The sequence below is a fragment of the Glycine soja genome, chromosome 4, assembly GCF_004193775.1.
Source record: "Glycine soja cultivar W05 chromosome 4, ASM419377v2, whole genome shotgun sequence".
Taxonomy (NCBI): domain Eukaryota; kingdom Viridiplantae; phylum Streptophyta; class Magnoliopsida; order Fabales; family Fabaceae; genus Glycine; species Glycine soja.
In genome coordinates this window covers 50,573,113-50,596,520 of record NC_041005.1, presented here as the reverse complement: position 1 = coordinate 50,596,520, position 23,408 = coordinate 50,573,113, and the positions used below count along the sequence as shown (strand labels likewise).

Genomic DNA, 23,408 nt, shown 5'->3' with positions numbered 1-23,408 from the left:
GATACCTACATCTATGATGGAAAAGATGATGAGATGTCATTGTATAACTCATTTGTTCGTTGAAGAATAAGAGATCCGCACTAGTTTTAAAAACCAAAGAATTGTGTTGTATGATTCTAAAAATCATGAAGTTGTGTTTGTTATATTTATTTAAATGTGTTGAGGTATTGTCATTTATTTAAATATTTTATTTATTCAAAATGTCATGAATTACGAGTGTTTTAATCTGATTTTTTTATTAGTGTATATATACATATATAATCTTATTTTTAAATTCATTACAGATACCATAACTGATTTTCGTGATTACTACGCTAGCTGAGAATAATAATATTTACAAATCTTCTAAGTTTGTTTAATTCATTAGATCTCATTAAAAATGTTGTTTCCAGAGCATGAGAAAAAACGTGCCGGAATTGAATAGACTTGAAGACCTGGTTACTAGTTACCTTTAATACATTTTTAGCTTTGTTAGTACTTAGAGTAATATGTCGATTGTGACGGATTACATTATATTTTTAGTATTGGTTATTTTTAGATACCCATACTTGAGAAAATAATTTATGTGAAAATAATTTAATATTATTTTCTATTTAGCATGGTAGATTTGGTTGCAATAAGAAGTAAATAGGGCTAGATTTGGTTGGATGGAAAGAAATTCAAAGAGAGAAAAATTTAAAATTCAAATTGAAAGGAAGGTTGAAGGAAGAAAAATAATGACTAAAATATGTTTTTCATCCTTATAAATGAAAATGTTTAAAATTTGTTCTTACAAATTTTTTAATATACTTTTCGTTCTCACAAAATTGAAATGTATCATTTTTTCTCCTAAATGAATTGGAACTTATGATGATGACTTTTTACATCCATCATGTATATATCCAATGCGAATGTGACTACTTTTACATTGGTTATGAATATAATCGATGTAAAAAAGTATGTAGGTAGATTCAAACATTTCAATTTTTTGAGAATGAAAAATATATTAAAAAATTTACATGGACAAATAAAAAATATTTCTATATTTAGGAAGATAAAAAAATATTTGCCATTAAATTTTATTTCTACAAGTCAACTATTCTTTTCATTTTCCTTTTATTTTCTCTTTGACCAAACAAAAAAACTTGATCATCCATATTTTTTTCCTTTCAATTTTATTTTCACCTAACCAAACATAGTGTAAAAGCAATTTAGACCTAAGGTGTATATGATAAGTACTTATCTAATAAATGTCTAGGTAAATTGTTTTAATTGTATTAATTAATAACTTTTTGCATCATTAATTAAGTAAGATTGTAACAACAATCATAACATTCATTTGAGTTGGTTGCAAGTTTTTATTTTTAGTTTATATATGTAATTTTTAAAATAAAATGTGTTTGATAAAAATGGAGACAAAATGTTTTTTTAAATCATTTTTGAAATACTTTTATACTTATTTTCAAAACAAGAAAAAAAAGGTTTTGTTAATTTAAATTTTAGTTTAAAAAAGCACACTTTTCTTAGATTTGACAATAACATTTTTTGTTACCATCATTGATGTCGTTACCACCACTATTGTTGTCACTGTCATAGCTAGTTGTCGCCACTACAATCACCGACACTGCTATCACCACGACCATTGACATCACCATCATCATCAATATTACTATCACTACTACCATCGTCACCAACATTGCTATCATCGTTATCACCACCATCATTAGTGTCACTATCGCCACCACCAATACCGCTACCATTGTCATTGCCGCCACCATTGCAATTGAAATTATTGCCACCATTAACTCTATCACCATTACCGCCATCATACGGTCACTGTCATCATCATTGGCATCGCCATTGTCAGTATCACTATTGTTACTGTCACTGTCACCACTAGTATTTTTGTCGTCGCTTGCCGTTTATAACATCATCATTATCACCATTATTATTATCACCACACAAAAAATATTTTAAAACTAATTATTACACAATATGAAACTTTCAAATTGAGTTTATCTGAAATTAATCATATTTTAAAAAATAGTTTAAAATGTTTTTGAAACTAAAACTAAAAATCAGTTGTTATTTTTAAAAAATTTCAAAACTCAATCAAAAATTACCCCAAACATGACCTTAATTTGATGAGTCGAGTTTTAGTTGTAAATTCAATTAAAACTTAAATTGTCATTAACAGATTGTGTAGACTTAGATTGACTTTAGTAGGCAAACAACTCAATTTGTCTGATCGTTAAGCGTGATAACTAATCATGTTTAGTCTTTCGAATTTTTTTGAAGCAATTTTGAAATTTTTGATAAAATAATTTTTTGTTTGTCAAATGCATACTTTATGAGGAGAAGCACTAGAGACGCAGTAGTGCCAAAACACCATTAAAATTGCTAAATTGCCCTTAAAATTTCAAGTTAAATAAAAAGATAAATGTTTTAATTAGTTTAATTCCAAAGAGAAGGACATTAATATTCTTTTTTACACAGTTGAAAGTTACTTTGTTTGAAAATTTTCAAGCTTTTCCCTCCCATTTGGCATGGCCTTTCTTGGCATTAGTGGAGAGTTTCATTTCAATTTTAATTAAAGCTCAAAACCTAAACACCAGGTATAAATACCTAATTGATGGATTCCCCCCCTCATTTTGTGCCCATTCTCCCACATTTTGCTTCCAGCTACACACTTCTAAGTGTGTAGCAACCCCTAAGACTTAGATTCTTAAGTTATGCTGTTCGGTTTATTCCTTCTCTCAAGTTTCAAATGCCAAGGTATGATTTCTCTTTTCTTTTTCTCCTTCCTATCTTAATTTGGAACACCTATCCTCTTCTCATCCTCCATTTTAATTTCCAAAAAGTTTAATTTTTGAACCACTATGTTAGGTTCTTTGATGTTTTGGTGGGAAATGAAGAAAAAGTTCAAAGCTTAATCTTTGAAGCCCATTTGAGGTAAAGAGAGATGAAATCTTAAGCCCATGGAGACATGGTTGACTTAGTTGTAATTTTGTGTTCTGGTAAATCCTATGGTAGAGTTTGACCTATTCTTGATTGCTTTTTTATTGAAAGCATGGGTTTTTATGGCTTAAAGTTTGATGCTTTGGTTGATTTGTGCTTTGAAGATGCTATGCATGCCACAATTTTGTTCATGTATATGTGATATGCATTTTTTTTATAAAAAAATTAAGCGTTTGTATTGTTGTTTCCTCGAGCTTTATATTGGAATATTTGAGCTAAGGTGTCAAAGGTGTTTTGTTGAAATTTATACAAGATTTAATGGAGAAAAATGAGACATAAGATTGCATATGGTTTGTATGTCCCTAGCCAATATGTTAAGGGACACTATTGTCTCTATCACTCCTTAAAATGAGATAACTCCATGGAGTAGAGTCGAGTTGTGCTATCATATATGCTAATAATATACAAAATATTATACTATACTTTCATTTAAGATTAATTTCATTTTGGTATATATGTTTGGTATGTATGGTAAGTAGGTTAATTTTTATGATAATTATTTTAAAAAATATATGAAAATAATTTTTGATGATTTAATAATGCAAAAATATTCTCATAAAAAAGTAATATAACAGTTTTTATACTGATAATGGATAATAATTAAACTCAAATATGAAAAAATGAAAATTATCTACAGTAAAGAAAATGTCAATTATCTCCTAATCATCGCGCCCAGACTTATGCGAGGTTTTGTAGGCCCTGGTTTGTTTGGTGTTTGAACTCATCAGTGATTTTTTCTTTGAACCCATCAGTTTTTTATTTTTGCTTTAAACCCATCAGCTTTAGTCACAGGTGATTGGGCCTTTATTGGTTATTTTTATCATTGGGTCTAGCATATTTTGGCTCCTTACAACAATGAGCATTCGAAACCATATTTGCTGTCAAGTCAAATCTATTTTGAGTAATGCTATATTCTTTTATAGTTTTTTAAATATTTTATCAAGAAAATAATAAATGAAAAGGTAAATAAATAGAATATTTTTAAAATTTTAAAAAACATTTGATATTTTTTATCTAATAATTAAGAAGATTAATAAAAAAAAGTTATCAGAGTATTTAGAGTAGACCCCCAAATTGTACCAAAAATATTTTGTACAAAAAAAAGAGTAGACCCCAAAAAAGTTGAATCTATTTTGAATAAATATAATAATATGACTAGCAAATAGTTAACAGTTTTTCGTAAATTGAAAATTTCATAATCTATTCACCTAAAGTTGAATATTCAACCCATTCTAATTGAGAACTTGGAAAACCTTCTGCCTCATCTTTGTTCCTTTGTTTTGCATAGTAATTGAACACCCACTGTTTCTTTAGGATTCTTAATGCTATGATTCTCTTTAAATTCACCTAAAGAATTAACCCTTTCAATAGGGAATACTGGCTCATTTTCTATATAAAAAAATCATATAAATAATTCAGTAAATCTCGTAATAAATGAAATTAAGAACCAAACTTCATTGATTCGAGTTTAGGACTTCTAAATGAAATTAAATGAAGCCTAATTTCAATGTCTTATCCAATTTATTTAAATTTCGGGTTATCATACATGCACATTTTCTATAATTATTTTTTCCATTTCAGATTATATGACTAAATTTTTGACACAAATAATAAAGAATGTAAATAATTTGTTGAATTTTTTAAAGAAATATTAGATAATTTTCTAAGATATAATTTATTTCTCTGATTAATGACTCATTTACTCTTGTTATATATTCTCACTAAATATTAATTAAAAATAGTCTTGAAAAAACATTTAATGCAACATTTATTTTATAAAATGACATATAATCAATTTATTTTAAAACGTCATATAATCTGGAAAAGAACTACGTATCAAAGGAAATATTTGATATTTTTGGATCTCCACTTTTTATTCTTTAATTATTTTCTAAAAGTTTCACTATTTTATCGATTAATACTCTCTAAATTACCCACTATACTTACAATTATTTTTTAAGTTTTCATATAAAGATAATCATATTAAATTGTTAGTCTATATAATTATAATAAAGAAAATACCTTCTTTTAATTAGTCTCCACTTTTTATTAGACTATTTTATTCTTTAACTATTTTCTTAAGAGAATTACTAGTATGATTTTATAATTCAATCATAGTTATTAAAATTGAATCGACCTAGATTGAGATTTGATGTTTAAAGTGATCTGATTAAGGTGTAGGACAAAAATACAAGTAACTTGATTTGACTTGATTGATTTGATGAAATCGATGACCCTAATTGAGTTGGTATGATTTGATCACATTGAGATTTTTTTTTTCCAATTTGTATAACATGTTAAATTCTTAATAACTAATTATTGAATGACATATACATAATATGCTCATATAATATTTTTTTTTATCTTGATAGCAATATATAATAACTAATTATTATTATATTAATCATGATATAGTGTAATATTTGTGTTTTATACATTTTTATTAAACTTATTTATGATTATTTAATAACTTTTGTATTTAGTCATGAAAAATAAGAATTTTCTTAGTTATTTAATGATAATATTCACAAAATAATTTATAATAATAAATGATTATATAATATTTATAATTTGATGATAACAATAAATTTAATTTTAAAATATAAAAATATAAATTAATTATATTTTATTAGATATATATATTTTAATTTTTTATTATATATATATATTAGATCAATCAGATCAAAGTGACCTATCAATTGAGATTGAGAGTCTGATTTATTGACTCAATATTTCAATCAAATCAAGGATCAAACCGGTTTTGATGCCTTCGAACTACTCTCAAATTACCCACTAAACCATCGGTTATTTTTAAAACTTTCGTGTGAAATTAATTGAATTAAATTATTAAAAAAATCAAATTTATTAAAAAAGCAAATTTAATAGACAGACATTATGCCTGTTTTCCACTAGTAACCATAATAAACCTAAGAGAGAGCAAGAGAAACAACCCTTTTGGCTTCTACTGTGTGCTTGGTAATTGTTTCATCTGATGCGTTACTAGAGCCTAAGAAGTCTATATTCACCTGTTTTTCTGCCATTTGTATGTGCCTTTCTGTTTGTTCCTGGCCATGGTTGCCACGTTAATTGATCTGTTGAGAGCACAGCTGTGCCCCTCACCCCTCTTCATAATGACAGTCAAAGATGCCCCATTTTCAGCTGCACACCTTCGGTTACAAATTAGGAAAAGCAAAGGCACAATCAAGTGCCCTTTTCTCCACCTTTCTTGTTCTATTTATTCAAGATTAGGAGTAGTGGTGTGTTGTGTGTGTTTCCTTTCCCTCTGAAGATGAAGAAGCATCAAGTAGCAGCTGCAGAGAAGAAGAAGGACAACAACATGGAGAAGCCATTAACAACACCATTGATGACTCCTCCTCCCACACTTGAAAGAAAGACTTCCATTGATGCTGAGCCTAAAACTTTGTTTCAGGAGGAAATGAAAGTTGCAAGGGTTTGATATACATTCTCCTCTCTTTATATACGGTTCCAAGATTCAATTAATTTCTCTCCCTTTTTTATTTTAAACATTCTTAATTAAAATTCTTTGTGCAGGAGGCAGCTCTCAAAATCATCAATTCTCACTCCAAAGAAGATGCCCTAAAAATATTCCTGGCGGTAATTGAAATGTTTTTTTTTGGATTCTGTAATAATGATTCACTTTTTATTCAGCAGATTTATCAGAACTTTTTTTTGATGTGGGGTATACACGGGATCCTGTTGCTTTCAAAAGTTTTTTTTTTCTGAATGGAACAGGATCTGTGAAATTACCCAGCACCATATGCTAGTAAATGAATTAAGGATTCTTAATTTGCTTCTGAAGATTGTTATATTAGAGTTACATATGTACTTCTCCTCAACATTTTGATGGAAAATGTGAAAATGTTGAAAGTTTATGTGTTTATTGTGTTGGTGGTATTAGGGTTTGGTGCCAGTGGGAACAAGCTCAAAGCAGGTGAAACATGATGTTGTCGTGTCTGACTGCGATGACGACGACGAATGAAGGATTATTCAATTGGAATATGCTGATCCATGGAAAGCTGAAGCTTTAATTAGGAGTTCTTATGCTATGTGTATGTTGTTTTCTTTGTTTTAAAATGTGTTGTGGTTTTAATAATTACTCCTATCAAACAGTTCATTACCATCAATTGGGAATGTTATTGTCTTGTATTGATCTGAATTTGACTTCATATCTATTCTGCTTTATAATCTTCTCCATTTTAGTATTAAGGAGTTCTTCTTCACCTAGCATTAAAGGCTCTTTGATTGCAGATAATACCATAAATGCATCAGTTAATTTGAAAACATTACGAAAGTCAAATTTCAAAAAATTATTAATTTATTATCATTTCCAAGGAATGTAATATTACATTAAATAAGGTATTGTTAAGTGTTAGCCGACTTAAGTGTCTGTTTGGATACAAGTCATAAATTCTTTTGAGAGTTTCTCTACTGAAAATATAGAATATATTTTCAGTAGAGAAGTTTTCAAAAAAACTTATGACTTGTATCTAAACAGATCCAAGTGACGAGTAAAGTGAACACTAATTTTATATGGACAGGACACGGATAACCAAGAATCATACATAATTTTAAAAATAAAAATTACTCTCTAAAATAATTTTGTTCACTCCATTTATGTATGATGATTCACGATAAATGGAACAAAATACCGGAATAGGTCAGTATATATGAGATTAGAGAGGACGGTACATTTTTTTCCCCAAAGGTAAATTGCAAACTTTTAACAACTTTCGTATTACATTACATTTGGAAAAACTTGAAATTCAATGGTGCTCTAGAGGACTATTATGGATGATAATTTTTTTAAATATTTAATCAATTACATATATTTAGGTCTCAGAGATTACTAATTAAATTTAAATAACTTCACGTCAAATGATTCACACGCTTAATGACGGAATATTGAAAATTGTAACTTCAAATTTATAAATTGATGGTTTATTACGTATGGTGTGAGTGTTTTTCTTTTTCTTCACGCAAGAACTTGAGTAAGAGATGAAGAATATGCTACTAGCTAAACAATGGCGACAAAAGGTGCTTCTTTCTCTACAATGGTGAAGGAGCTAGGAACCGCTTTCACCAAGCAAACCATGAGATAAAAAACAACAGTGCAATTGTGGCACCACCACCAGCTCTATCTATCTCATTCTGAGATGAAGTCTTTTGGCCTGGGAACAATCACCCCTAGCTTGTGAGGGATAAGAAAAATTCCTGCTTTAGAATTTAGTTCAAATAGAGTATGAGGACTGGGACTACCTACTACCAAAGGTCCATTAGGATGACCGTGTGTTCCAAGAATTATATTAACCCTAGCAAGATACTTGAGGGCAAGAGGAGAAGATTATTTCAGATAGCCCATGTGGATGATGTTTGATAATTACTGGGTAGTAACAGAATGAAATTCAAAATTTGTATCTCCCACGCAAAAGTGGAAAAAATCATGGTTTAATTGGATTAGGTTTCCATGTTTAAAATTGGTCTATTATGATGAGAGATTTTTACTAGTCATAACAACTGTAGTGGATAGACCCATCAAATTATAGTTTATAGTACCAGTGTCAAGGGGCTGAGAGAGTGATTTGCTCATATTTATGTTGAGATTTATCTTACTCCATGGGGTTGGAAAAGTGTGACATAACGATGACCATTGATACAAAGTTGAATATGAGAGCTATATCATTTAGCCAAAAATTGTCTCGTGGTGCTCATATGGAGATCGACCACGTTCTTGGTAGAGATTCTTCAAGATATTTTTCAATAAAATCATAGAACATAAAATTTGTTCAATTTTTGTAAAATTATTTTCTAAATCAACTATATAACAAGATTAGAAATAAAAGCATTGGTATTTTCATTTTTTTTATAAAAAAGTGTATTGGTTATATTCTTATATTTAATTGTAAATCATATGAAAAATAAGTTTTTGCTCATTATCATTAGATCTTACACCAAATATTCTTACAAATTTGGCTCAAAACTAATTAAATCGTTATTGTTATTAATTGCACAATGTTGGAGGCAATATTTTACCTTTTAAACCTGTAATGTATTAGGAGATTAAAAGAGTTTTTTTTGGTAATTTTTTTCAACTAATTTTATACATCAGTAACACAATTTGGAGGAAGAATAAATAGGGACTTAAATAAAATTTTAATCTCTATAATATTATTTATTTATTTATTTATTTATTGGTCCTCTATAATTTTCTTGTCTATTTGGATTCTTATTAATTTTTTTTGTTTGATTTTAGTATCTTAGGTGTTATCCCGTTGTTTTACTTCATTATTTAAGTTGTTATGGAATTATAAGCTTTTGGTATAATTTTTTTCTTATAGTGAAAATTTGTGCTTTCTAAGATCTACTAATCACATTATCATTAAGAAATTTTGAGTTAGAATCTAAAATAAAAAATATTTTATTAATAAAGACTCATATATAATAAATGGAGTACCATTTTTTTAGACAATTAATAAAAAAATTTAAAATTAAAACATTATTTAAATTAAAAATAATAATATCAAAGAAAAATCTATTCTTGAAAAAAAATCAGTCAGTATTATTTTTCTAACTCTTAACTGAAGCAACCTAATAAAAAAAGGAAAAAAAAGTAGAAAGAGTAGTTTCTTTTTGTCTTTTGTGATGATGAAAGCACCAGGGAAATTAATCAATTAAGTATAAAACACTCCAACCATATAAGCTCAGGAAACGCCCAAATTTGTTTCATCGGGTGAAGTGAAATTTGACTGCTTAAGCATTAGTGTAATCCTTATTCCGTCCATGCAGGTAATAGAAATGGTGTTTGAATACACAAATTAATTATATAATATATTATTACAAATTGGTGGACCTGCAAAAGTCCAATATTTTTCTTAAGACAATGACCCGGCTTATGGCTAGGTATAAGCACACAGCACAGGCTTACATGCAGGTACAGGTTAGTCTGAGAGAGTGGGAGGTTTTAACAGCTAAGCTAGAGTTATCAGTTTATATCTGATATTTCAGGGGGCCCAAAAGAAGGAACTCAAAAGACAAGGTAGTACACATCAAAAAGCATTATGAATGACGGTTACTTTTGACTTCAATACGTGTGCTGTGTTTACAGAGGCTCTACGTACACGTCACTGCTTCACACCCTTGCTTGAAATCTCCTTTTAAGTTGTGTTTGGATACATACATGTTGATGTTGAAACTAGGTTGAACATGAATATATATATATATATATATATATTAAAGAACACTTTTGAAAATCATACTTTTCAAAACAAAAATACCAAAAAATAACTATGATGTATAGTTTTCATTGAAAAATTTGATGATGTTAAGTTCAACTATTTCTCAAACACATATTTAATTAAAAAAAACATCAAGGTTATAGTCTTCTAGAATGAAAGACTTATCTAATTCAAATAATAATTATTATAATTTATTTAATAATATTTTATATTTTTATTATCATATCATTTATTACAAAGTATTTCTTTTCCTGAAAATGTACTCCACCACCGATGGTATATAAATCAAGTGTTAATTTTTATTTTACCATGACATGACATAATTAGGCTTGGAGTAAGGTCCATTTTTACATGCTTGATAGTACATAGTATGGCTCTAAGCCTCTAAAGTTCACATTACGAACCGTGGGCCCCTCATGAAACTGCTATTCATGTGTGTAGAGTCCACTAGGGACGGTTTCACTCTGATAAAGTGATTTGCTACATGCCAAATTTGCTTACAATTACTTGTTTCCAAAATGAATTGCTAGCACAATAGAGATATGCATGCTTTCCCCATCCTAGTTCATCAGATACATAGTTCTCTACTTTATAGCACCATTGCCTAATTACATTTTCTCCCTTGGACACTAAAATACTTTATAAACATTTACAAAAAAGAAATTCAACAATGGGGTTAAGCAGACGACCTGCAAGGTTTAAAAAACCCGATTTCATGCCGACCGAACCAAACGGTGAAGAAAAGCTCGAAGTGTTAAGGGTAAGGGTGTGACTTGTGATAAAGTATATATGATACCAATAATTTCTTTCATTATGATATAAAAATTGGTATGTACTCTTTTTTTCTTCCTTTGTTGTTGATGATTCGTAGGTTGTTGGTGCTGGTGTTTTTATTAACGAGCAAAATCCTGAAGGAGAATCCTCGGTAAGAGTTTCAACAAGTAAACATAAAAAGCTTTTGATTAATTGGAGAAACTTCAAGTTAATTAAAACAGTTGTTGATTTTTTTTTTATTGTTTAAATATAGTTTCAGGAAGTGAATACTATTGTTGGATATGAAAATAATAATGTGAGGGACGAAGCAGGTAACAATGACAATGGAATTAACCTTCTGGCAACAGTTGCAACTAGACTTATTAGGAAGAAGGTGGAGAAGAAGCTGAGGAAGCTGCCACTGCCACTGGACTTAAGATGGCGGAATCAAAAAAGGAGGGTCTTCTTGTCGGAATTAAAGAAAACAACACCCTGATGAAAAATCACTGTGATAGATTTTGAGAATAAAAATCAATTTGTACTGAAAAATGTTTGAAAGAGTCCTTAAAGTTCTAGTGTAGTTGAGATCGATACATCTCTTGGTCTAATTAATAAACTATTATATTTGACTCAACCAACAGAGAAAGAGGTGAAAGAAAAAACTAAACATGATTTGATCTCATGGTCCTGCTTGAGTTCGGCTGATTCTGTAGTATTTGATGTAAGAGACTATCTATATTAATTTCTATATAAATAAATAATTATATGTAGTGTTATCAACTTATCATTTCGCAGCTAATTAAGTGCTAGAGTAACATACGCATATACCAACTTTTAGAAGTGAGTAAATTACTGACGGGTTGAAACTGGTTTGTTGTTTTCTTTATTTTACTAACAGATGTATAATAATCGTTTAATCAATTAAATTACATCTCTTTATTATAATCTTAGTATTAATATAACTTGAAAAAATTGTAGAACAAAATAATATGAAAATGGTTACATTTGAGGAAGAGTCATACAGTGAAAAAAAAACTAATAAGTATAATAAAGTATTTAATGAATGATGAAAGGGAAACAACTAATAAATATAATAAGGTATTAAAAGAGGTGTGACAATTAATTACTCCCTTCATTGTATTTTTTTAAATTTCAGTCAAAAAATTACTAAAAGTTTAATTAATAATTATTTTTGTCAAGAATAAAAGTTGAGTATTACTAAAAAAAATCAATCTTAACTCTAACACATTAACCACTAATGTTCAATCACATGATTATTCCCTTCATTCCATTATAATCATCGTGTAAGATAAAAAAAATTATCCCAAAATAATTATTTTAATTTTTCAATTTATCATTAATCACTTTTCTTTTTATTTATATCTTTTATAATATTAATGATGAAAAATAAAATTTATCAATGAATTAATGATAATATAATATTAATTTTATAAAATTATTATTTATTTATTTATTTATTTATTACTTTTTCTTTATGTTTATAAAATAATATAAGATGAAAATTATATTGGGACAAAAAAACATATTTTTTCATATCCTAATTAATATACTTCTTTTTATATTTTTTATTTATCTAAACTATTTAAACTTTTTATTACTATCTTTATCAGATTCTCACATCAAGCATTTGTCTTTTTAATAAATAGGCAAACTCACATTTACCTCAACACACACCACTTGCAAGTATCTATTATACTCCATTACAATATCTATGCTCAAATACTCCCTTCCTCCTTCTCCTCTGGGAAGGAAGAGTTCCCTCCCTCCCCAAGGGTAGCTAGCTAGATGAATAAGCTAATTAATTGTTTGATTTTTCCATTTTTATAAAAATTTGTGGTTAATTGGCTTCTTAATTTTATATAATTAATTACATGCATCACATTTGAGCAATTCATGTAGATATCGTGTTTTGTTTCATGGTTCTTGCAGGAAGAGAAGCCCACCGAATCTGAAACGTCGAACCCGGAGATAGCATGTCCTAATGATAGCAAAGCTAGGAAGCGGAAAGCAAAGTAAGAAGATAGGGTGCAGCTATATGTTCCATTATCAATTACTGTTATGGACTTGCATTTATAGTATAAGTGGAAATTAAATACGCAGTAATTAAATCAATCTACTCTTGTTTTGGCCGATCTAGTTTTGATTTCGTTTTAGATATACGATCGAATTGCCTGTTAGAAAAATTCTAATAAATGGAGAAATGAATCAGTATTAGTAATCTAAATAAATTAAAGCTTTAATTATGAGATATTTGTTGAAGCAATTTTTTATATGTGGAAACAAGAAACACTGATTTAACTCCTTTGGATTCATGAATATATCTTTTTTGTGTGGAACTAAATATGTTATTAATATTTTCCTCTCTCGAACACTAAGTATGAACAATATTTAGTAAAAGAAATTCATCAATGGTATTAAGCAGGCAATCAATAAGCAGGCAAGATGAAAAGATGGAAATGTTAACGGTAAGGGAATGAATTGTGATTAAGTTTAATTTGATATTATTATAATTTGTTTCCTTATGTTATATATAAATTGTAGGTTGCAGCTGCTAGTGTTTCTATTAACGAGCAAAACCCTGAAGGAGAATCCTCGGTAAGTGTTTCAATAATTAAACATAAAACACTTTTGATTAGATAAAATTCAAGTTAAACCAGCCGTTGAGTTTTTTTATTGTTTAAATGTGGTTTCAGGAAGCAGATGATGACAATGGAATGCAGCTGCTCGCAGCAGTTGCCACTGGGGATAAAACACCCTGAGATATCTCTGTGATCTCATAATTTCCGCTTGAGTTCTTCTGTTGATGGTGTAATGCAATAGACTATTTATCACCTTATATATAAATGAATAATTGTATGCATCTTTTCATTTTGCGTGTAAATAAAGTAAATGATTAGTTGAGGCGGGCTCATAATTTATTTTATACGACCCAACATTTTAATTATATATTTGGGTCATTTGATTAAATTCGAACATGATCTACTCAAACTTGAAATATATGAGACAAAATCGGATCAATCCTACTTTATCTAACATAGTATTTCAATATTAATATTATGTACGTAAGGAGACTTTAACCTTTCCTTTATGAGATTATTGAGACTCTTTAGAGCAATTTTGTTTCTAGTAGAAGTACTTTTGATAATGTTATCCTTTGGGAAGTCTCTACTCGGTGCACCAACAAAAGAGTAATTTTTTTTTATAAAATTATCTAAAACAGGCTTATCATAAAGTTGACTAGTCTCTCTGATATTGCATATTTGAGGGTTTTTGGTTTTCAGAATCACACTATCAAGCTAATCCTGTGTAATTTGTGTCACCTTGTCATCTTTAGCCATTTTTTGGGATGGAAACAAACTCCTTTCTTTTGCTCCTAAACGAGGCCTCAGAGAGGGGGACCTTTTGTCCTCATATTTTTGTTATTTGTATGGAAAAAACATGCTTTGATGTCTCCAAAAATGTTCAATAGAGAAGATGAAGTCTTGCAAAACTATCTCATAACGGTGTTGATATTTCTCACCTTTTCTTTGTAATGACATTCTCCTCTTTAGTTTTTTTTTTTTTTTTTTGTATAATTTTTTAAGGCAGAAGGCTACCTATAGGTGTGAATATGTTTAGTATTATCGTATTTTATTTTTTTGCAAAATATAGAGCTTAATAAATATTTTTAAGTCCGAGGCTTTTTTGTAAAATATTGGGTGAAGGAGTTTATACTTGTAAGCTTTAGATTTGCATTAATTTCTTTTGTTCTGAATCATATATCACATTTATTTTTTTAATTTATTAGGTCATAAATTAATCTTATTTATCATATATGATTGTCATTGATTTAATAAAATTTTATATAAAAATATTTACAAATTTTATTATTAAATAAATTGTTCATTTACACGTGAATATATCAAAATCTATATTATTATATTAACGATTTGCATCACAGCTCATATCTTTATCATCAAAATCTATTTCAAAATAACAATAATAATGAAATCGATCTAAGTTATTCGAAAAGAGAAAATATAAAAAGTGAATGAAAAAGTTAAAAGAACTAATATATGCACATGTTTATACCTGGTTTGAACTAAAGCAACTGATTGTTTCAAGATGGATGCTGCCATCATTAAGGAAAGGAAATAGATCTTTGGGAAAGAGGGAGGGGTGTTGATAAAAGAAACATATAATATTACAAAATATAACTGATAATGACCTTATAGTACTAACACAAACATTGAAAAGTTGAAGAGTAAAAGCGTAAAACAATATAGTTCGAGAGAAGAGGGATAAGAAAGAGAAAAAAAATAAAAAATATAATAGTGAAATAAATGAGGAAAGAGAAAAGAAATAAAATACAGTAGTAAATGAAATTTGATGTTGCTGCATGTGTATTTGATGTTGCTCCTGCATTTATTTCTAATGCTTTACTGTCTGACATCACTTGTACCAGCTTTCCTAGGTCTCATTCACTATCTTTTTTTTTTCTTTCCAAAACATATATATCTTACGTTGCGTCAAATTTGTTCGAGGTGTGTAAGATGATTTTGGATAATAAAGTTATCATTTCCATGATTTCACATAATTATATATTCAGACTTAAATTTAAGATGTTTGTTTAAATTGAAATAATATCAAATCAGTTAATAAACAATTTTGGTGGTGGAAGGAAAAACATTTTTGGTGGTGGAAGGAAAAAAAAAAAGGTAGTATTATGTTAGCAATTTTTATTTAAATATTATAATTTCTATTTATTATCTCATATAAATTTAATTTTTTTCACACCTATTTTTTTGTATTTTTTTTATATTCACCCTAAATATTACATTTATTACTTGAGTAATAACATTTATATATTTATTTTCATCTTTTTTTTTTATCACGTATTTATTTTTTTCATTAAATCACTTATTATAATTTTGTTTTTTTCTTATACTTTTCTACCATGAATTTGGGGTGGATATTATTTTTTTATCATTTTTTCCTCTTTTCACGTTAAAGAAATTTTTTATTCTAAAGTATTCAAATTTTTAAGTCAAATAATTGATGCAGCGATGTAAGGTTTCACATGTATTTACACGTGGAAAAATAATCTATTTAACTAAAGAACATGTGTTTTATTCTCACATCATATAAAATTTCCTAGCTCAACAATAGTTGCACACCACGATTCAGATTAGTCTCTAACCCAATAGATTGAGAGACACTTGTAATCCCTAATGTCTAACCTAAAAAAAAACTATTCAAATTTCAAACTTTTCATTACCATCTTTATGGTTTTCTCACACATTTCTATTAATAAATATGAAAACATGCATTTATGCTAACAAATATCACTTGCAAACCAGATTAGTCTCTAATCCAATGGATTGAGGTACACCCATAATCCATGGTCCTTGGCCCAAACAAAAAATATACAAATTTCAAACTTTTATTACCATCTTTATGGTTCTCTCACACATCCCTATTAATAAATAAGCAAATATGCATTTATGCTAACACACAGCAAGATAAATTTCTAACCCAATGAGTTGAGGGACACTTATGTGGTCCTTGATCTTTGACTTAGAAAAAAAACTATTTAAGTTTCAAACTTTTTATTACTATCTTTATGGTTCTCTCATGCGTTTATGTTAATAAATAGGCAAATATGTATTCATGCTAACACATATCATTTCAAGTGAGATTAATCTCTAACTCAATGGATTGAAAGACACATGTGGTTCCTAACAAAAAGAAAACTATTCAAATTTCAAACTTTTTATTACCATCTTAATGCTTTTCTCACGCATTTTTATTAGTAAATAGATAAATGTGTATTTATGCTAACTCACACCACTTGTGAATAAAATTAATTTTTAACCCAATAAATTAAGGGACATATCTAGTCTCTCGTCTTTGATCCAACTTAAAAAAAACTATTCAAATTTCAAAATTTTTATTATCATCTTTATGGTTCTCTCACATATTTTTATTAATAAATAGACAAATATACATTTATGTTAACACGCACCACTTGCAAGTAGCTATTATACTCCATTATTATGGCATGCAATTGCAACTCCAGCCAACCCCCTCCTCTAGTTGAAATGCAGAAATTTCCCCCCTACTCCGCCCCCCACTCCTAACATTGAAGAGACCAGTCCCAAAATTGGTAGATGCATAAGCTAATTGCATGTTTGAATTTTCCAATTTGTTGTTCGTTTTTTAATCTTTTGTAATTACATGCATGATATTTGAGTAATTCATGTATATATCTGGTTCAGGATATATATACTTCTTTGTACTAATTTTGTATTAATCCATTTATAAAGGATGTTATCGGAGATGGAGTTTGAAGAAGAGTTTTCTTTTCCCTTTGTTGCGGTAAGTGTAGAGTTTGTTCTATTTATCTATCGCTATCTTTTTTTTTTTCATGACTTATTTTGAGATATTTATTTATATATTTAGGTTGCTACAGAGGAAAAAGCTCCTAATGCTGTTACTGTAAGCGTTTTGATGAATTATATATATATTTTAAAATATCTGTAAGGAGTTATATGAATTTTGGGATTTTTTTCCCCTTTAGTAAGGGATTTTCGGGTGTTTGTTTGATGGTTTCTTGCAGGAAGAGAAGCCTGCGGAAGATGAAAATGCGAACGCAAAGGAAGCAAGTGCTAATGATGATGAAGCCAGGAAGTGAAGGCATTTTGAGATGTTTGGGTGCATCCGCCAATAATAAAAGACAATAATACTCTTGTTTGATTTAAGACTTTTCCGATCTAGTTTAATTTGATTTCGTTTTAAATTTATGAATTGCCTGTAAGGAGAATTCTAATTGATGGAGTGATGAATCAGTATTAATAATTGATAATTTAAATAAATTATAATCTTAATTTAATGAAGTGTTTTTTTTTTTTATGGAATTTATATATTTGGAAACAATAAACACCGATTTTAACTCATTCTTTGGAATCACTGGAACAAAACCATCTCTATTAAAAAAAAAAAAAACTAGAACAAAACCATCTCTGGTAACGTATATCCTTTGTGTGTGCAGCTAAATGACAATGTCTTCTTCTTCTAAATCTAACTCTCTTGTGATCATTTTTAAATCAGTAAATAGGACAGTATAAGTAAAAAGGATAAATTTATTCTATTTTATTAATTCACCAAATAATAAATTAGAATATAATAAAATAGCTTATTCATTCATTAGACCGAAAGTTGTATTTAATGACAATTATTTAGCCACAATAAACTAATTTGCCAGTAGTATTTCTTTTTCTATTCTAAAGTTATTGCGACTAATGAATAAGTATTAGTTAGTAAAATTGTAGTTAATAATGACAATTATTTTCAATAGTTTCTGATAACCCTCGGTGACCCTCCTCCAAAATGCATCTCCCTCATCCATTTTTCTTTAAACATTAGCACAGCGTTTCCCATCCCTCTGATTCCTCAATTCATCATCGTCCACCTGTGCCCTAAATCGATCATAACAATTAGCCTTTGCCCCAATTCTATCCCACTGCCACTCTCAATAGTAGAAACTCCTTCCCAATTTGCGAATCTCGGTTCTCAGTCATGTTTAGAATCTCACCTTTTCATCATTTTCACCTAGTATCACTGTGCCTATGGTTTCTGTATTTTGCTGGAATCACCGTGCCTCCAGCTACACGATCTGCCTAGGGTTTATCTCCACAACGACTAGCGTGCCACAGATTTCTCAGTAATTTACTAATCTTTCTCTCTTTGTTTTTTTTCCCATTTGGTTTGCTTTTGCCTGATAATTTCCCATTTGGCGTTAGGGTTTCTTCCTTTCTACGCTTAGCCTAGGGTTTCTCTCCTCACAACGACTAGCGTGCCACACAGATTTCTCAGTAATTTACGAATCTCTCTCTCTTTGCACTTTTTCCCATTTGACGCTATTGGTTTGCTCTGATAATTTTCCCATTTGATGCTAGGGTTTCTCTTTGCTACTCTTAGCCTAGTGAAGTAGCAGTTTTTGGGAGTTCTAGCACATAAAGGCTTTTACTTATGGAACCCTAGGCTAAGAGTATTTTTTTTTTGTTAGGCATGTAAGAAAATGCATTGGATGATTATTATAACATAAATGCCCTTATGGAGGTGACACACAAAGACATAGTTCTTAATTATTTAATAGCAGCCTTTTATATGTCTCAACTGTGCAATTTTGGTTTAGTGGAATACGAAGTCAAATCTGAGATGACAAGGGAATGGAGTTTTTGCATCCAGTTGCCCATACAAAAAGCAGAATGTACTAAATGGAAGTGATAAGATTTCTTGATAAATGTGAAAGACCCCTAGGAACAATTTTTTTGCTGAACAGGTTCAAGAATTAATCCTGTCAGTTATTTTTCTATTGAAGCTTGCAATTGCAAAGCGAAATTTTCAAGGACAATTTAGAAAAACACATTCCATAAATACCTTACATAAGCTATACGATGCCTCGATACATGGAGTGTGGTACTTTAAACTACTCTTCAATTGGTTCACTATTACTAATATATTTGTTTGCTGTGATATTGGTATAGTTCAGGTAAGTGGGTTTGTGGGGGCACTATGTCAAAAACGTTGCAGCTTTTTGTTTTCTTCTTAGCACCACAGGTTTTTTTTTTTTTTTAACTGCTTCAATGTTTGGGTATATATTGAGTTGGAAAACTTTCAGGTGGAGGGTTTTATTTGTAAGGGTCAGGTACCCTTTACCCTCTTTCTTAATATTTATTTTTCTGATAAAAAAAATCTACCGTCGTTTACTTGATTGAATATATAACTGAGCTTCTAAGTCAATACTTCAATTAAAATCATTTCCCAATTAATTCTTAACAATCGTTGCACACTGGTGTTTCATTGATATTCATTCCCTTTTAACGTCTATGGTTGTTGGTCATATCAAGGTGTGGGAGGGGAGGTGGGTTATTCCTTCACTTTTGAATGACTATTTGAATTGACAGTGCATGGGCTTAAGGAAAAAGGGATCTACATAAATATGATTTTGGTGATTGAAAAACTTAATTCAATAACACGGCTGTTGTGCAGTTGATCTTCAATTCATCTCGTTTCAAGATTTTTTTTTAAGATTAGTACTGAATAAAATATCTTTGATTTAGCTGTCATAAATTTAGGTTTAGTGTTCAATATTATATGGTTTATATAAAAGGTGGATAATGGATTTGGGAGCACAACACAAAGCAATGCAACCACTGCTTACTCATTTAATGTTTTTAAAGTTCAATTGCTATCAATTATAAATGAACTTAAATAAATATTGCCTTCATAGCCATGCTTCTGTGAGGGTGGATTTATTAGTGAGTTGGGGGTGGTACTGGATGGTACCTGTATTTTAGCCAATTTGAATTAGAATTTTATAAAGGATTTGTATTTATCTCTCGTGGTGTTCATGTTATGGTTTGTATCCATTGTTGCATAATTTCTGTCCTTTGCTTGGGGTCCATTTTATAGGTTGGAAAATACATCCATGTCATTCTTATGAGTGGTGATCACTAATTGTCTTGTTATGTTATTTTTTGAACACACAAGAATGTAATGGACAAGGATACTCCTTGTAGTCCATCATATAATAAATTTTGTCTTATAAAAAAAATACTATATATGTAAAGATAGATATATAACATCTTCTCTTTGATTGTGGTGCACTCTTTAGTGACACTATAAGATTATGCTATCTTTTTTATGTTTTAATAATGTTTCTTTTCATTGAAAGGTGATTTAGTGGCCATCATTTGCTTCTGCAGCTACAGATCGAAAAGTTATTATTTTCAAGGATTATAAAGACTAAAAGAGACACCTCTTTAACATTGAAATTTTAAAGATTTTATAATTATAATAATTCAGTATTTTATTTGGATTGTGATTATATCATGATTATATAATTCTCTTTGAACATCTATTCTTGTCACATGTTATTTTAAAAATAATGTTTTTTATTTTATTGTTTCAAGTCATACACTATGATCATCACAAAGCTAATTGTGGAACACTACACATTATGATTGAGAGTTGAAGTTTATAAACTATGTTTTGGAATTAATGACATTAATTATTAAGTTTAAATGACTTAGTTTTTATCTTTTCCTCATAATAGTAATACTCGTGAATTAATGGTTGATACTTGATACAATATTATTTTTTCTGGCTGTGGTTTTTTTTTTTGGTTACTTTCTGGTTGTGAATTTTATGAAATATCTTTTTCTGTTAGTATGATTTATATTAACGTTAATAAAACATTTTATATCTTAGAAAAAAATAAACCAGATTTAAGAAAAAAACCAATAACTTTTACTGGCTATAGTTATTTCTGTTATAAGTCTTCTGAAACTTTTACCTGCCACAATTGAAGGATTGTAAACGGGTGTAATAGGTTGTCTAAAATTCACTTTTAATGGTCATTAAAAATGCTGCCGAAATTGTCACTGAATGTTCTTGGTTTAAATAGGGCCTTTATCGGCACTTGTTATGATTGCCAATAACTTTTACTACGCTGAATGTGTTACTGTTAATCATAAGTTAATCATGGTCATTACTTTTCTTGTCTTAATGACCATACAGGCTATTCTTGTTTATTCATATTAAGAACAAAAATGAGTATGTGCGTCATTCTCTGTTTGATCCTTCTCTGTTTGATCCTCCTTTTGCTATAGTGTGTTGACTTGGTTCTGTGGAAAGCTTTAGGTGAATTTTTGAGAATCAGGTTGGGGTTTTGATATGTTCTGATGTAACAGGTTTGCTGTTATGATATTTTGCTATAAACTGAAAACTGAACTTATGACACCATTAGTTGGCAGGCAAAAGACTCGTATATAAACAAAGGATGGTGTGGTGATCTTTACCTTCAAGCAACGAACCTGGAATTTGGAAAAATACAAAAGAATACGTGCGAACCCGAGAGAGAACAATCAATGAATAACTTATATTACAAGTGTAAGCACTAGTATTTCCTCTCATAGATTTACTACCATGATTGTTAAGTATAAGCTGAGAGGTAAAATTAGGAGCTTCAAATTGGTTAGGGTTTTCTCCCAATATGTATACTGTGTAAGTTGTAAATCTTTGAACTTGTAAATCCTAATGATTTTGGAATGATATTCAATTGGGCTTGTTGGCTGTCGCGCTCATGCCCTTTAATAGGTTTGACCCATTTTCTGGGCATTGGGTTAATTAGTCTAGAACACATTTAATTGATGATGAAATGTGTAAATTGTAATGAAGGTCCATTGAACTGGACAAATAGGACAAACTATGTTATATTCAGCAGTTATTAGGTGTATTGACAGGATATATATGATTAACTTATTCTTTTGCTTTTATCATATATATCTTATTGGATCTATGTAATTTTTATCTCGTGGGAGAAGTTAAATTTGGAAACAACTAGATATGATATATAAGATACAAAGAGAGAGGAGGAGGTATCAAGTTGTTCTATGAATATTTCTTGTTAAAGTTTTGAATTAGCTTCAATAACTCCGGACTATATATACAAATTAAATTTTATTAATCTAATTTTTAAATTAAAGGTTGTTATTAAGTAAATTAAATTTATAATTTTTATAAAATTTCAAAAGCATTTTATCTATCATTAAAGTATTTTTATATAGTGTATATATACTTTTTTTAGAAATATAAATAAATATTAACTACAAGATTACAAAACTACATGAGTTAATCTTGGAGTCATTTAGTTCCTAGCTCTCTCACACACATATAAAGTTACACAAATATTACATTAAACAATATTTTTTTCAGTTTCTTATGTAATTCTAACAAAAAAAAAGTAATATTATCAATTACATATATTTTATATTACATTTTGATATTGTTTTATCTACTCAAACATAGGATAAGCTAATACAATATTAAATGTACATATTATATTTTACCCATCAAACATTGAATAGAATACGAATTTATCATACTCTAATTTTATTCAACTTTTATCTATATTTTATTATATTTTGATCACCAAACAAATCTTAAATCCTAAAAGTAATTAGTTTGGAATGCTTGTTCCTATGTTATAATATACATTAGATTACTTTCAAGAGTGAGTCTCTCACTTTGAACTACTCACTTTCTTTATTAGTCACTCAACATTCTCTCTCTATCTTCTCTTTGAGAAGAACATTTCACACACTATTCATGCAATTTGACAAAAAAAAGTTTCAATTTACTTTCTTTCAATAAAAAAAGAGATGGATGAAAGAACTACACAGTAAGTAAAAGGGGTGAATATATCAAAGAATAGTGGGTGAATGGATTTAATTACTTGTAAGCTTAACTTTGCATTAGTTTGCATTAATGCATCACATTAATTTGTATAAGCATCATACACTTAATATTTTTTTCCATCCAATCTATTTCATAATAAAA

At 29.0% G+C, this 23,408-nt stretch overlaps 2 protein-coding genes and 3 long non-coding RNA genes across 5 annotated transcripts; all 5 read left to right on the top strand.

Annotated features, from left to right (window-relative positions):
- Positions 1 to 2,629: 2,629 nt before the first annotated feature.
- Positions 2,630 to 3,285, top strand: LOC114408245. The gene is made up of 2 exons (XR_003665865.1): positions 2,630 to 2,754; positions 2,866 to 3,285. It is a non-coding gene; the product is annotated as an uncharacterized LOC114408245 (long non-coding RNA).
- A 2,707-nt stretch (positions 3,286 to 5,992) lies between these two features.
- Positions 5,993 to 7,200, top strand: LOC114408244. The gene is made up of 3 exons (XM_028371304.1): positions 5,993 to 6,448; positions 6,550 to 6,612; positions 6,917 to 7,200. Exons 1-3 carry the CDS (start codon positions 6,287 to 6,289, stop codon positions 6,995 to 6,997), a joined length of 306 nt encoding a protein of 101 aa, XP_028227105.1. The 5' UTR covers positions 5,993 to 6,286; the 3' UTR covers positions 6,998 to 7,200.
- A 3,619-nt stretch (positions 7,201 to 10,819) lies between these two features.
- Positions 10,820 to 11,785, top strand: LOC114408243. The gene is made up of 3 exons (XM_028371303.1): positions 10,820 to 11,010; positions 11,122 to 11,175; positions 11,278 to 11,785. The coding sequence occupies exons 1-3, from the start codon at positions 10,921 to 10,923 to the stop codon at positions 11,497 to 11,499; spliced, it is 366 nt and encodes a 121-aa protein (XP_028227104.1). The 5' UTR covers positions 10,820 to 10,920; the 3' UTR covers positions 11,500 to 11,785.
- A 5,271-nt stretch (positions 11,786 to 17,056) lies between these two features.
- Positions 17,057 to 17,865, top strand: LOC114408242. The gene is made up of 4 exons (XR_003665864.1): positions 17,057 to 17,169; positions 17,330 to 17,381; positions 17,466 to 17,501; positions 17,623 to 17,865. It is a non-coding gene; the product is annotated as an uncharacterized LOC114408242 (long non-coding RNA).
- Positions 17,866 to 18,377: 512 nt separating this feature from the next.
- LOC114410352 lies at positions 18,378 to 22,348 on the top strand. The gene is made up of 3 exons (XR_003666290.1): positions 18,378 to 18,726; positions 18,806 to 18,877; positions 21,817 to 22,348. It is a non-coding gene; the product is annotated as an uncharacterized LOC114410352 (long non-coding RNA).
- Positions 22,349 to 23,408: the final 1,060 nt, after the last annotated feature.

Bases quoted from the DNA above. Each gene is read 5' to 3' on its own strand.
- LOC114408243 (XM_028371303.1), top strand. From the start codon at position 10,921: ATGGGGTTAAGCAGACGACCTGCAAGGTTTAAAAAACCCGATTTCATG. The intron at 11,011-11,121 runs GTAAGGGTGTGA...GATGATTCGTAG, and splicing joins AAAAGCTCGAAGTGTTAAGG to GTTGTTGGTGCTGGTGTTTT. The intron at 11,176-11,277 runs GTAAGAGTTTCA...GTTTAAATATAG, and splicing joins ATCCTGAAGGAGAATCCTCG to TTTCAGGAAGTGAATACTAT.
- LOC114408244 (XM_028371304.1), top strand. From the start codon at position 6,287: ATGAAGAAGCATCAAGTAGCAGCTGCAGAGAAGAAGAAGGACAACAAC. The intron at 6,449-6,549 runs GTTTGATATACA...TTCTTTGTGCAG, and splicing joins AGGAAATGAAAGTTGCAAGG to GAGGCAGCTCTCAAAATCAT. The intron at 6,613-6,916 runs GTAATTGAAATG...TGGTGGTATTAG, and splicing joins CCCTAAAAATATTCCTGGCG to GGTTTGGTGCCAGTGGGAAC.